Source organism: Glycine soja, chromosome 2, assembly GCF_004193775.1.
Source record: "Glycine soja cultivar W05 chromosome 2, ASM419377v2, whole genome shotgun sequence".
In the NCBI taxonomy this organism is placed as follows: Eukaryota; Viridiplantae; Streptophyta; class Magnoliopsida; order Fabales; family Fabaceae; genus Glycine; species Glycine soja.
In genome coordinates, this window is record NC_041003.1 from 12,294,173 (window position 1) to 12,309,499 (window position 15,327).

At 33.1% G+C, this 15,327-nt stretch overlaps 2 protein-coding genes across 7 annotated transcripts; one reads left to right on the forward strand and one right to left on the reverse strand.

Moving 5' to 3' along the window:
- Positions 1-3,973: 3,973 nt before the first annotated feature.
- On the forward strand, positions 3,974-6,826 carry LOC114388035 (protein SRG1-like). The gene is made up of 4 exons (XM_028348374.1): positions 3,974-4,258; positions 5,327-5,574; positions 5,660-5,984; positions 6,317-6,826. The coding sequence occupies exons 1-4, from the start codon at positions 4,028-4,030 to the stop codon at positions 6,575-6,577; spliced, it is 1,065 nt and encodes a 354-aa protein (XP_028204175.1). The 5' UTR covers positions 3,974-4,027; the 3' UTR covers positions 6,578-6,826.
- A 3,571-nt stretch (positions 6,827-10,397) lies between these two features.
- Positions 10,398-14,992, reverse strand: LOC114388052 (transcription factor bHLH49-like). Of its 6 annotated transcripts, none has more exons than XM_028348391.1 (10): positions 14,755-14,967; positions 14,517-14,648; positions 12,873-14,444; positions 12,541-12,771; positions 12,396-12,461; positions 12,221-12,289; positions 11,796-11,867; positions 11,500-11,700; positions 11,078-11,165; positions 10,398-10,993 (listed from the first exon to the last, which is right to left on the reverse strand). In XM_028348391.1, the coding sequence occupies exons 3-10, from the start codon at positions 13,761-13,763 to the stop codon at positions 10,956-10,958; spliced, it is 1,656 nt and encodes a 551-aa protein (XP_028204192.1). In that variant the 5' UTR covers positions 13,764-14,444; positions 14,517-14,648; positions 14,755-14,967; the 3' UTR covers positions 10,398-10,955. The 6 variants fall into 6 exon arrangements, with proteins under 6 accessions (XP_028204192.1, XP_028204215.1, XP_028204201.1 ...); XM_028348414.1 differs by having other exon boundaries at positions 10,626-10,993; positions 14,536-14,648; positions 14,835-14,992; XM_028348400.1 differs by having other exon boundaries at positions 10,626-10,993; positions 14,835-14,992.
- Between the last annotated feature and the right edge of the window lie 335 nt (positions 14,993-15,327).

Sequence of the window (15,327 nt, forward strand, 5' to 3'; positions counted from 1 at the left end):
GAACAAAAATAATTGTTTTGGAATTAATTTGCAAACTGATTAAAGAATAACACAAATCAAATAAAAAGGACATTATAAAATCTTATTTAAATTTATTTAAATACTGGATAAGTATTAAAGTAATTAAATACATATTCGTTTCATTACAAGATTATAGAGTTCAAAGTAAGAGGCGATAGAGATTAAGTCCCTTAATCATGATTAGATCGTCAAATGATCTAGAGATGGTAATCACTCAAAAAAAGCTCAAGATCCAAGGTTCAAAAAAGTGTGTATAAATAGAAATCAGATTCTCGAAGTAACAACAACTATTCACCCTCATTTATTGTTGATATTAATTGTTGTGAGCCAAAATTTTACTTAGACTTTGGAATTTCCTTTACAAATACATTATCCATCGGAAGACTACTTCACCCAGCATCAAAGGAGGACACATTGAAGTAAAAGACACAACAAGTAGAGTGTTAATTCAGTCATCTTTAAGTCGATCGAAACAAATACAATTTTAGCCCTTACAAAATTATTTTATTATTTTTAATTATTACAAATTATATTTATTTTATTTTTTTCATTATAGGACCATAACATTTTAAACGATAAAAAAAAATATTATCTCAAGAAAAAATTACTCACTTCTCATGTATTTTCTCTCTTTCGCACCTCTCCTTTTCCCACTTTCTCTATCCCACTATCCTATTGAATAACTCATGATCAACTCTGCAACACATGAAACTGCTCTACACATAAAATTGTGTTTTACGGTGGAAGAAAGTGGCGTAGCATTAAGACTTAAGAGGAAATTGGAGAAGCAAAACAGTGGTTTGATTCGGGATGAAAAAGGTCAGATGAGAACTGATGAATTGCGAGAGGATACAACAAAACGACAATGTATGTTCTTCAAGCAACTTAGATAACTCCCCCTTGTCAATAGATATAGATTTCCTTAGATCGAATTGAAGTTGTACATTTTTTGAAAAAACATTAGGAAACTCTCTTTCAATTTCACCCCTTCTTTAAGGGCTTCAATATATTGAATTTGTTGATGTCACAAATAGACCTGACACTTATCCTTATGTTCAAAGATTTTCTACTATATCAAATATATATATTGTGTTGAAGGATCGTCTCTAGTGATTCCTTGTCAAAGCCTCTGGTGCATGTAAGTTCAAAAGAGCGAAAAATACCTACAAAAGGATTCTTACACTTAAGTTAGGATTTGGCTTACAGTTGATGATATATAGTAAATATTTAAAAATGAATTTGTGTTTTTACTTGGGGAGATTTACCTCTTTTAATACTAACCTTATTGGGTCTGAGGTTTATAGGTCTACATTTCTTGATTACTAGTTAAATAATACACCTTTTAATCATGCTTAGATAATTATAATCAAGTAATTATTCTTAAATGGATTTATTAGTGATAATTATGATTAAATGGTACTCGTCATTTGTATATGTCCAAAGTCAAGATGTGATGTGCAAAATATGAGTATGTGATTGAGAGGGTATTTAAAATATGAGTGCGTAACTGAGAGAGTATTCAATTTAAATGCATTAGGTGTCTCATTCTAATCAAATACTTTATCATGTATATTAGCCTTCCAAGTCCTTTTTTGGTCTTGACAAAAAAAAGAACTTTATAATGTGTCAAAATGGTTACCATTATTAACTCTTTTGATGAATACTCACTTTAATTATTAATTACTATTTGAATTAAGTTGTCAATATTTGAATTGGTTACAAAATGGAACTAGTATCATGCGTCCAAATATTTGAACCTTTTCAATTTTGAACATTACATATGAAGAGCAAAAATGAGCGGGAAAAAAATTTAGGATCACAATGCAACTAGCAACTGGAATGCATAAACATAATGTAAAAAATTTAAAAAGGGTATTTGCATAAATTTTGGAATAAATATCCAAATTTGTTCCTCAAAAGTGTAACTCGATGACGTATCCGTTTTAAAAAATGAAAAAAAAAATTAATCTCTAAAAATATAAGAATAACAACATATTAATTTTGTTATTAATTTAGTCTATGATACTAACTTGTTGGTTAGGTGGCAACTAAGAACTCAAATGTCTTGACAATAAACTGTCAACTGTGTAGTTGAGTCCGCAGGACTAATTTTGTCATTAGTATGTTTGCGTTTTCAATACTGACTGCTTCGGAAATTACTTAGGTTTCCCATGGTAAGAAACAATTTGAGACGGTTAAATTTGTCTAAATTTTAATCCAATGGTAAAAGAAATCAATTTTTTTTCCTTTTTTTTATATTTATTTTTACTTTCTCTTCCAATATTTCCCAAATTATCCCTTACTATCCCCCTTCTCTCTCACGGTGAAATCCCCATATCCTCCATCTTCATTGTTACCTCTTTCTCCATCACAAATGTAATTCCGCCATTGTCACAACTGCTACTTCACCAACACATCTATCGTCGTTCGCACCGTTGCAAAACCACAAGACACAATCCAATCTTCAAAGCAAAATCACCAAATAATAAAAGGAATGATCATAACCAAGAAAAGGAAAGACAGGTCTGAGGTTGTTTTGTTAGATCCAAGTTTTCCTTTTTCAGATTTGGGCGCATAGGTTGAAGAACGTTGATATCGCGTCACACAGAGACCCAATACCTAATAGAAGATCCAGCTTCTTTCAGATATGCTAAAAAAGAACGTCCGTATCGAAAGCAATTTCTAACAAACAAAATAGGTTTTCCGGCGAAGCCAGAAAGCGAAGGTTTTCATGACCTGACTTGTTTTATTGATGCAGCGTGAAAATCGTATGAGCGCCAGAGAAAACTTCGACAACACCATAGCCATCGTGAAGGAGGTTTTTAGTTTTGATATTTTGACAACAAATTAATCTTATCCATTTAACACTCCACGTGACACTCTTTTCCATCACAATTCAATTCTCAGTTGTGAATACCATGCACAAAACTAAGGACGTGATTAATATATTATCATTTTTACATTTCGAGACTATTTTTTTTTTTATCCTTTTGGAATTGATATGTCATCAAATCATATTTTCATGAACAAAATTGGTGCTTACCATAAATTCTGCTATGCATAGTTTAACATATCATATACAAAATAAAAAGTTGTCATCTAACTTGACTGGTTGTCGTGTGTTATTTTCTTTATAATGTACCTAGTAGGCATCAAACAAATTAAACGAACGAAAGAGAGTTATCAACCTTTCCAATTTTATCCAAAATTTAATTATGTACTTGTTGAATAAGTACTTATCATATAAGTTTTTATAAGTTATTTCCAAGACTGGTACAAGTGTTTGTCATAAAATAAATCTAAATAATTTATAAATAAGTTCTTTCAAATTCATTAATTTTTCATGCCAATTTCATATCATGGACAATAAATTGCCCTGTATATTGAATAACAATTTTCTTTCATTTCTTAAAAAAAAAGTCTATCACATTCTTTATATTTATTTTATTGTATTCTATTTCATTATCAGTTTTAATATATACGAATTTAATTAAAATGCAATGGCACTAAAAATATTTTTTTTTACGGTCATCTCATTGCAACAAATTATTATATATAATAAGTTTATTAAATTTTATAAAAATTAAATTAAAAGTTATATCAAGAATGATATCTCATTGATTAGTATGTAATTTTTTTTATAATGACATTGCATGACCATTACGCTTAATAATCATTTCTATAATGTCCAATTATTTTTTTTAAGTTTAATTTATATACACGGTGTAAATTATTTTTAGAATCAAATAAAATTTAAGGTGCCACCACATTATATTAATAAAATAGTGTGATAATAAATGAAACAGACAAATTATCTTATTAAACTAGAATCTTTATGGTAGCCCCACGAGTCTACGTTACAGAATAGGAAAAGATTTGTTGTAACTTGACACATAAGTGGGCCACAAGAGCAGGTACTGAATAATGAATATCTGATTCTTATCTCTTTAAATGTCCCTCTTCAAAGCAAAACAAGAATCGTATAGAACTCAATTGCAACTAGCTAATGGCTATGCATGGAACTTCTTGTTTGGTGCCTTCTGTTCAGGAGCTAGCAAAACAACCCATCATCGAAGTTCCAGAACGATATGTTCATGCCAATCAAGATCCACATATTCTTTCCAACACAATTTCTTTACCACAAGTTCCCATCATAGACTTGCATCAATTGTTGTCTGAAGATCCAAGTGAACTAGAGAAGCTGGACCATGCGTGCAAAGAATGGGGTTTCTTTCAGGTTTTGGATTATATTCTCCTCCTTTAATTTTTTTTTTTTTTGTTTGATTCAGGGAAATTCCCCTCCTTTAGTTTGTTGTGTGTAAAAGAAACCATAGTCAAATTTAATTCAAAGGTTGTAGTCAATAATAATAATAATAATAATTAACGCGGCAATCTCAATGTAGCACGATTGATTTTTCCGGATTCGGCTACTTTAATGAAAAACTCAATTTAGAAGATAAAGTAGCAAATCTTTGCTGTGTTGGAATATCAACTATTAGATTATTTCCTCTGCCTAAAAATAAATGTTGTTGTCCTAGTTGTTTTACTTAAATTAAGAAAAATTAATAAATAGATAAAAAAGAATAGTAATTTTATAAAATTAATCTTATTAAATAAAAAATAATAATATTAATATTATATTCAAAAACTAAAATAATATTATTAGGTTTGTTGATGGAAAAAAAACAATTAGTGTTATATTAAAAAGCTAAATATGACATTATTTTTTGATAAATTTTTTTCTAAATGCGACACTTATTTTTTAAGAGGAAGTATCTCAATGCACAATAAAGATTTGTTGGTTTATCCTTTAATGTAAGTTGCCGCTCACCTTAAGGGAGTCAAATCTGATAATTTGTAATTTGTCTAGGTTTTAAACTGGTTTCAATTGTAGCAAAATTAGCAGTTATTATGATTTATGACCTCGAATCGTGCAATTTAAAACTTTGCCATAGCATAATCTTAAATGATTTTAGATTGAAGTTGAATCAGGCCACAAATTTTGCAAAAAGGAAAATGTGCTGCATCAGTGTTCTACGTAATTAACAACATGAAATCTAACAAAAAAGCCAATGAACTGGTGCAATTACTTTTATAAAAAAAGATGTGTGAAAATTGAATTTGTGTATATTAAATTTATGGCAAAATCTATAGACTCTGATGCAATGCACTTTGGAGTATCTAATCCTCACACTTTTGCCAACAATTTGGTTTCACTTTCAAGATGAGTGTAGCACTCAAGGCATTGCTGCATACATGTAATTTTATTTGCATTATACGATTTTAATTAACAAATTAATTACAGCTTATAAACCATGGAGTGGACCCTCCAGTGGTGGAAAATATGAAGATAGGTGTTCAAGAATTCTTCAACCTTCCAATGGAAGAGAAGCAGAAATTTTGGCAAACACCAGAGGATATGCAGGGGTTTGGCCAGTTATTTGTTGTATCAGAGGAACAAAAGCTAGAATGGGCAGACATGTTCTATGCTCACACATTTCCATTACATTCAAGGAATCCTCATCTTATTCCTAAGATTCCCCAACCATTCAGGTTGCCTACTTCAATTTCTATGTGTTAACTACAACATAATTGACTTAATTTGTTATTACCTCAAGGAGATTCTGTTTCATTGCAGAGAAAATCTAGAGAACTATTGCTTAGAGCTGAGAAAAATGTGCATCACAATCATTGGCCTTATGAAAAAAGCTCTCAAGATCAAAACAAATGAACTCTCAGAGTTATTTGAAGATCCTAGCCAAGGAATTAGGATGAATTACTACCCTCCATGTCCCCAACCAGAACGAGTCATTGGAATCAATCCGCATTCTGATTCGGGTGCCCTTACCATCCTTCTCCAAGTCAATGAAGTGGAAGGGCTTCAAATAAGAAAAGATGGAAAGTGGATTCCTGTTAAACCACTCTCTAATGCTTTTGTCATCAACGTTGGAGACATGTTGGAGGTAACAAGAGCACAAAATCATTTTCATATCTTTTTATCATTTGGCATTTAAATAATCTTGGAACAATGCAAGTATAAGAAAAATTATAGTGTACACAATACACATTAAGTTTGATTTTCATACACCATTTTTTTTATACTGTCAATTAATCATAAATCATTTCTGATATGATTTTTAAAGTAATTATCATAAAAGTTAACAAACTTATCATACATGACAATATGTGATTTATTTGATGATACTGTAGAAAACCTTTATACTTACAGCACACTCTATTTAAATTAACATTTAGCCTTTAAGAATTTTTAACCATATGGTAAATGCTTTGACAGATACTGACCAATGGGATTTACCGAAGCATTGAACATCGGGGAATAGTCAATTCAGAAAAAGAGAGGATTTCCATTGCCATGTTTCACCGGCCTCAAATGAGCAGAGTTATAGGTCCAGCACCAAGCCTCGTTACTCCTGAAAGACCTGCATTGTTCAAAAGGATTGGAGTAGCAGATTACCTCAATGGATTCCTTAAACGTGAGCTAAAAGGAAAATCATACATGGATGTCATTAGGATCCAAAACGAGATTGGTAAATAATTTATGTTCATAGGACTAAGCCTGAAATTGAATGATAGAACAAGTACACAGAACAATAATGTCACAGATGGTAGCCAATGTGCAACCATTGTAGCAATAAAAGTTAAATCACTGTTCATGGTATCAAGCTGAACATATATACCTTGGAAGCTAATGTGGGTTAGTAAAAATATGTCATGGAACATCAAATGCATGTTCTTGAACTAATTGTCTGAATTGAGCTATAGGCGTGTCTCAAACATTTTAGTATCTGTATTCATTACTATATATAGAGGGCGAACCCTGGTGCAGCGTTAAAGTTGTGCCTTGGTGACTTGTTGGTCATGGGTTCGAATCCGGAAACAGTCTCTTTGCATATGCAAGGGTAAGGCTGCGTACAACATCCCTCCCCCATACCTTCACATAGCGAAGAGCCTCCGGGCAATGGGGTACGAAGTTTTTATTCATTACTATATATAAATTCTTTTAGTAATGAAGTTCAAGTAAACACTTATTCGATAAGTTGGTTGATTGTGAAGTTGAATAACTACATTTAATATGCAGTTTGAAATGCTTTCTTCTTTTAAAAAGATCTCACATTTTGCCACTTCTCGTTATAATTAGGAAGGAAAATGGGTCGTTGATAATCATTATGATGTGAAGAAAAACTTTATATACTTTGGAGTAATTTGAGAAACTCTTTTTTTCAGTGAATTCCTGAATATATATATGTATCTGTGTATGCTTGTGTGTGTGTGTAAAAGAGTGCTTTGTCCTTAAACTTAACGAAAATGTTATAAGATTTCAGGTTTTGAATTTGAATTGAATATGAGTATGTTCATATGAAATGAATGATACTAAAGCTAATCATCTCGTGGTCAAAGTTCAGCAACTTCACTTCTGGTTTTTGGCATAGAGGATTGTAATATGGAATTAGTTGAGCTATCTCTTCAACTTGTAGGCTTTGGTTTTAGCAAAACCAGCATAAATTTGGTTTAAGCTTCTACTTCCCCCAACTCTTTATTTCCATCTGCTCCTTCACTATCATTGCACATTAATTGTTCGAATACAAGTTCTTTAAATTGTGTCTACTCTACTTTCTTGCCTGAATCTACTTTTGTTTTTTATGAGAATTTCCTTGAACTTTCCTTGCTCTTTCTGTATCACTCTTCACTGTTTCATTGATCATCTTACCTAAAACTTTTATAGGCTTGTCAGCACTTAATCAACATTTTTTTTAGATAAAGATTGAAGTATTTTTATTTTATTTTGTTATTGTATTTATACGCCATCATCTCCACTGCTATACTTTACATGTTTTGCACTTCTAAATGTAAAGCATGAGAAAATTCTATGCTACACAATTTGACCTTGTGTCTGGCTGATTCCACCTTGAAAATATTTTTGGTGTTAGAACCTTGAATTTGATATTCAAAAGTCACATTGGACTCTGACTCTGAGTATGGATCGAACCCAGGAAAAAGGACAAAACCCTTCCACCACTTTTTTATTATTATTATTTATAACACTCAAAAATTCAAGATCCTAACAACTTGCACTAACAAGCAATGATTTTCGCTTTCTACCTTCAACATATATTATTTAATATTATAAACTTTTTTTTTTGGTTAATAGTGTTTACAGTTTCTAAAAGTTTTCCATATTTTGCTTTTACTCCCCAATTTTTAAAATCAGTAGTTTTTTCTCTGTAATTATTGAAAATACCCAAATTTTGGTTCCTAAGGCCTTTTTTAGGATGTTATAATATTATTATTGATTTTGTCAATAATTAATTTTTAAAAAAATTTAATTAATCATCTTTAATGAGATTTTTTCTTTTAATTATATTTTTTATTATTTACAAGACTCAAATTTAAAATTTTATTTAAAAAATCTAAGTCGAGTTTTACAGTCAAAAGTTTAGGTATTTGAAAAGAAAAAAAAAATAGAAAGAAGCTTTTTAAAGTTGGACTAGAATTAAAATTTGAGCACCATCGACCCAATGCTTTTATTCTTCTATATAGTATTAACTTGGTTTGTCATAATGTCAATAGAAATGGATTTTGAAAATGCTGTATCTTGAGTGGGGCAGGGGGGATATTACTGAGGCACTTGCCTCGATTGCAGATGGCCATGATTGGGAAACAGGTTGGGGGTATTTATGATGGACTTCATTAATCAGAACCCATCAAGTCATGTTGATTTGGATCTTTCATTGCCTAACAGATTTTGGTGTCAGCCCTGAGCCCCACATTAAACCTGAATTGAAATGGTCAGATATGCATGCCTCCCTACCAAATGTGCCAGAGCCTTTGTTTGGCTATGAAGTCATAATTCATTTGGTCTTTGATAAGTGTTGACCTTGGACTCATTGAACATGCAATCCTGGAGAACCATATAGAGATGCTAAAAGAGTGGTATAGGTGTGTCACTAGTTATATATGCTCATGAAAGATTGTAATAATTTTATGCATTTATCACTATGGGTTAGGTTATATATATTCCCAGATGTGGATATTTGCACAACCACACACCTCACATGAATTATGAGAAGAACTATACATCAACACTTAATATGCCAATAGATACCAAAAAAGTGAGAAAAATTTAAGTTTTATAGGTAATATAATTTTACATGAAGAAAGAGAGAAAGAGAATTGCTTTAAAAAAGAGAGAGAGAGAGAGAGAGAGAGAGAGATAAATAGTATTTATTAGGTATTTAAAAAAACAAGAATTTCCATGCATCGTCACTTTTATGAGAAACATTTCCGCTGTTACAAGTGTATGTATTCCTTTATTAAAGGAACTGTCTTTTATTAAAGTAACTGTTTTTTTCTCTCTTCAAATTGAAATTTCACTTCAGTAATATGTACAAAATAAAGATTTATATTAAATGTCAGTAAAACTTCATTTTTATTAGAAAACAACACTAAAAATATATAAAATTACATATAATTTTTTTTCCTTTATTAAAATGATGATACTTGACATTAAGGCTTTTCTCCCTCTCTCTCTATTCAACTATTTGAGATAAAAAAAAAAAACTGTCAAATCAAGAATACTAATTGTCAAGGTGTAACTTTTACTAAAAAATTATCTATGAACTGTTCTTACACAAGCCATTAACTAACACTAGTCCCGTTATTTATTTTCCTGAGTAGTCCCAATATTTTTTTTTTCACGAATAACTCATTATACACATCATATAATTTGTGGTAGTATTTTTTTCAAATAAGGCTGTTTACCTCAAAGCAGCCAGGGGTTCTATTGCAATTTTAATTTGTCAGAGGCTAAGGCAAAACGAAGTTTAACTTTTACAAGTAAAGATTTAATGTATGAGTACACTTAATATTTACCCCATATCGTGTACATATCCTATACAATACATATTAGATACGCATGACATGTACCTGCATGCTTATTCAGTATTCAAGTACATGTTATTTTTTGTAAAACACCAAGCTTTATTATTAATTAATTTTGATTTACTAATACCGGAAACAAACTCTTTAGTCGCTTCAAAAGTAGTTTTTTCTTTAAATAATTTTGCTTGAGCTAAAATAGAAACATTAGTATATCTTACTGTATCCTTAATAGTATCCAAACTTTTAAAAAAATTATTGTATCCCTTTACTCAAAGGCTGCCCCTCTATTCTTTATTCCCTCTCTTTCCACATGCAGGGTATTGACCAATGTCACGGATTTAAGCTCAATAGGCCATGATATAATAATTCTGAATGTGGCACTTGGTATCTAACTCAATGATAACTACAATGCAACGAAAGACTTTGAAGTTTGAACAAAAAGCTCCCTATATTGTATCCTCTAAAATCCCACCATGTTCCATGAAAGAATGTAACATAGCTAATTGTTGGGCAGAAAAAACATTACATTATGTGCAAGCAAGCACCTAGCAAGCATCAAATCAAAACCATGAACAGGTTCTCATAGCATTTTGTAGACTATGCCTCAGTCCAACTAAAAAATTTGCTTTAGCATTTCTCCTAGTTGATCAGACTCAGTGAGATCCTGTCTTTACATTCTTTAATATATTTAGTGCGCAAACCTATTTTTTGATAAAATAGACTTCCACTTCTAAACATATGATACATATATTCACGCTTGAAAAAAAAAGGAAACATTCATGAATACTGCTCTACATTCTCTAACCGAGAGTCAGTCCTCTGCAAGGATATGTGACTGCCCTCCAAGGCCTAAACACCAGAATATTACTCAGTAGTATCTCATCTAAAATATATTGCAGGGAATTGAGATTTGAGACCATGGCCTTCAAATTTGACAAGTCATGTGTAAAACTCTAAGCTTGGTTATTTCCATTTGACGAGAATGAAAGCCAAAATACGTGCTGTGGTGAAGATTAATGTATGAAGACTAAACATCAAAGTTCAACTTTCATCTGACTTGCTGGCCCAGTACCTACAGGAGCATGTAGCAAAAAAGGTTATTTGATTGAGAAAATGTAACTTTACCAAAAGGGGTTATTTGTTGGCCAATGCATACCATCAACATCTTGGCTAGTTGGGGGAGCCGTTGTTGCAAAGCTCATCTGTACAACATTGTGAAGCTCATCCTCCCATACATCAGGCAGCTATTGCACATGGTGTCATAGAATGAAAATAAAAGAATGCAAAATATAGTCAGGCAAAACATTGGAGAAAGTTAATTTCACATAAGCATAGGTAATTTGTTATATAACAGCAAAGGAAGGCCACAGAAACTCAAATGTAAGTTTGGAGGATGGAGGATTGAGGATTTTCAACATTCCTCATGTGCAGCAATCTACAGCAAAAATTATCCATTCACAACTTTGTCATTTTTAATTACTACTAATATATGGTGTAGCAGCCAAAGTGTTTGCTCACATGAACAAAGAAATAATGTGCATAGGAATTGAAATGCTTACAATTGCAATGGATCAATACCTGATTTGGTTCCTTGAATCCACCATTCAAGGGAGCTAACTGTGGATGGATGGTTCTTTGAAGAATATCAGATGAGTTTGTCATGTTGGGAATTACTGGATGAATCAGCCCTGGTTGAGGTGGATGTAATGGAGGAAAAGCCATGGACATATCTAGAGGAAACCCTAGTGCGGTTGAAGGATCAGGCCGTTGTTGAAGAATCTGATATAATGTTCAGAATGTACAAAAGTGAAATCAGGCATGTGTACTCAGTATAAGCCTTTTCTCATTGGTACATAAATAGATTAACAACTTACATCTTTAGCAAGAAGTCCTTCAATATTAAAATCCAGCCGTGGATTTACTGTAGCAAGTTTCATAGACAAAAACTGCCAAATGAAAAATGCAGTGTGTCAATTTAACTTGGAAGAGAATGCAGAGGTTTTCAAAAATATATGCCAATCATCAATTATATATAAAGAATAATTGGTAAAACAATTTATCTTGCATCTTTAATCAAAATGCAACAAAGATAACAGCAATCAGGAGTAATGATTCAAAATGAGGTCATTTCAAAAAAAGAGAAGAATGCTATGGTAGTAAAACATGCTAAATAATAAGTTCTATGGAAATAAACATTTTGTACTGAACTTAAGCAGAATCAAAATATACAGTGCAAATCAGTTACATGACTTAAGAATCACAAGTGGACAAATAGGGAGATAAGTTTTTTCATCCATACCTCAACCTGTCGTTGAAGTGACTGTACATAGTTGATGATTTCATCTAGCATTACTGCCTTGCCAGTGACCTAAAAGCATAGAAAGTAATAATAAACAATGTTAAAAGGAAGTGATACCTAAACACAAATAACAATATGACATAGTAAATTTTCTAGTTTCAAACTTAGAAGCCACCTTGCTGCATCCAGGTACAAGGTCTTGAAGAAACTTCATCCTCTCACTTATCTTTTCCCTCCTCACCTGCAGTGAAAATCCAATTTGAAATTCTTCATCCAAAAAACTTCATCTTCATCACAGATAAGTTCTCACAAAATCTTACTCTCTCTGCAAGGCTATGGCTATTTGTTGCTTGACCCCGGCGAGCCCTAACGTGTATGTATTCCTCCTTAGGTGGATCAGAAGCTTGAGACCCCAATTTGGCATTCTTCCCACAAGCCTTGTTGGCTGTTGAAATTGGTTGTTGGTCTCCCTTCTGTTGATTCTCAGAGTTCCCCTTTGCACCTTCACTAGGTAGTTCTTGAGCTCCATTGGCTTTATCATTATCACCATCCTACCACAAGGAAAACAATGAAATGGATAAGAAAATAGCATCACGGTGTAACACATAAAGTAGATACAGCTGAAAGTCTGAAACACAAGTTACAATCATACCCGTCCACTTCTTTTCCTTTTCTTTGAGTTTAGTCCTTTGCTAGAAGGTTCCCCACTAGTACCTTCCAACATTGGGGAATCATCCTGGCCACCACCATCATCACTAGATTCAGCTCTATCAGACTCATTAGCATTCCTAACAAGAGATTGCTTCCCTTCATCTTGGAATATAACATGACCTTCACTTCTTCTATCACTCTTGAGAGGGCTTCCTTTAGCAGCAACAAGATGCTCAACAGATGGAGGCACATCCTCAACTACATTCATATCACCTCCTTGAGATTGTCCTCCAGCTATTACTGATTTCAACCCATGGCCTGCAATAGCATCTCTTGCTCCATACAGCCCCATGGATTGAGCAATCCCATATGAGTTCACCATGTCACCAAAATTCCCTCCACTGAAGCACGAGAACCTTGCAGCTCTCTCAATGAATCCAGAATCAGTTGGAAACTGAGATAAACTGTGGGGAAACATCACTGGTCCATTTGGTAACATAGAATTAGCATGATTCCAACCCATTTCAAGTGTTCCATGATGATCCTGACCAACTCTTCCAAATCCAAATCCATCTTTTCTGATTGCAACTGTGCTTGAAGAGCCCCCATTGTTGTGGACATTATTAATGTCACAAAATCCCAACTTTTGGGAGCTGGTGGGGTTTTCCCAGTAATTTGGACTAAGTGAGTCCACCATTGAAGCAGAGGAACATGAAGAAGAACCAATCAAATCCCCTCTGCTGACATTCATAGAATTATTCCCCAAGCCAACAAAACCTACCGAAGAATTTGCAAGATTTGAACCCCCAAATCTCCAATCCGAGTGCATTCCGCTAGAATAACTCACATGATCCTCGTTTCTATCCACCTCAAACTTTTCTTTGTCACTCATAATATCTACCCCTCCTTAACAAGGTGATATCAAAACCACCCCACAAGCAGATTCTTTTCTATGGTCTCTTCAAAACTAAATGATAACAAAATCAGACAAAATTTAACCAAAAGTACCTCCAACAGTGGCCAAATGGTAACCACTAACCAGTACAGCATGAAACAGTGATCAAACGTGGGGGGAAATTTCAAAGAAACCAAACTAACAGATGAAGCCTGACAACCCCCAACATGAATTTATGACATTCATCAACTAGAATCCAGGACACCCTTGAGAAACTGAAGGAACTAGAAAACTTGTCCAAGTTAGTGTGTGAGGCAAAAAAAAAAAAAGAGAAGGCTAGAAGAAGCAGAAAGAAGGAGATAGAGCAGCTTCAGTTAATGATGCTGAGAAATTGCCAAAGGGCTAGAACAAATTCCAAGTACCCAAAAGATGGTACCAAAGGCTCTCACACGAGTTTCCAGCTACCATTTCCAAAGCCAACACTGAACTTGGAAGTACCAAAAATCATAAAGGCCCCCCCAAGAGAAAAAGAGAGAGAAAAAGAGGCTAAAAAAGACTGTTCAAAGAAAGAGCTGAAAAGAAGTCCATGGAAGCAGTCAATTATGCAAACAACATTGATTTCAGCATAATAAATACCCCCCATTCAAGCCCTAGTCAGAGTTACAGAACCCCCCAACCCTGCAAGACAGAGAAAGAAAAATAAATAAATAAAAAAAGGACCCAACTTCAAAAGTGGGAAGAGAAAGATACCAATTTTTGATCCTCCTACTTTTGGAACCCTGCCTTCCATTCAAGCTTTTCCCTCAAATCAAAACCACTTTATTCAATTTGGGGTTTCTTCAAACTCCCTCCTCCTTCCTTCCATAACAAACCTGCATTTCACTGTGCCACAGAGAGAGAGAGAGAGAACACAAAATTTCAAAGCTTTGATTTTTAGAGAGAGAAAAGAGAAAATAACATAAAGGGTGGTAGAAATTGGGGAAAATACAGCTAACAAACCAATGTGTACATGAAGGAGAGAGAGCAAAGCAAAAGGGTAATGGCAAAAAAGAGCCTCCATTTATATACCTCACGCTCGCATCAAAAAGAGAGCTTTTGATGATTAACCACCGCCACAGCTACGGTAAAATAATACTACTAATACAATACTAATATAATTAAAGACCTGCCCCTTAAGCTCCTCTTCCTCAACTTTGAGAAATTAATAATCATTGTTTTTTATCCCACTTTTTTTCTTCATTTTTTTTTTGGGCAAGTTGGTGTTTTTCTCTTATCTTATTGAATTGTCCTTTATTACACCTTTAAGGAGGGTTTTTTTTTAAAAAAAAATTTTCCTTTGTTGTTTGGTCAAGGCCCCCAAATCTAGCTGGGGTCATCTACTCATTTCTTTTTTGCCTCAACAATATTAAAAAAAAAAAAAACTCCATTCCAAACCAAAAACAAACCATATGGGTCTTGCACTAAGGATTATTATTATTATTATTATTATTATTATTATTATTGGATGCATTGTCTAGGTTCTTAGGGAGAGAGAGAAGGGAACATCAAAAGAAGATACATT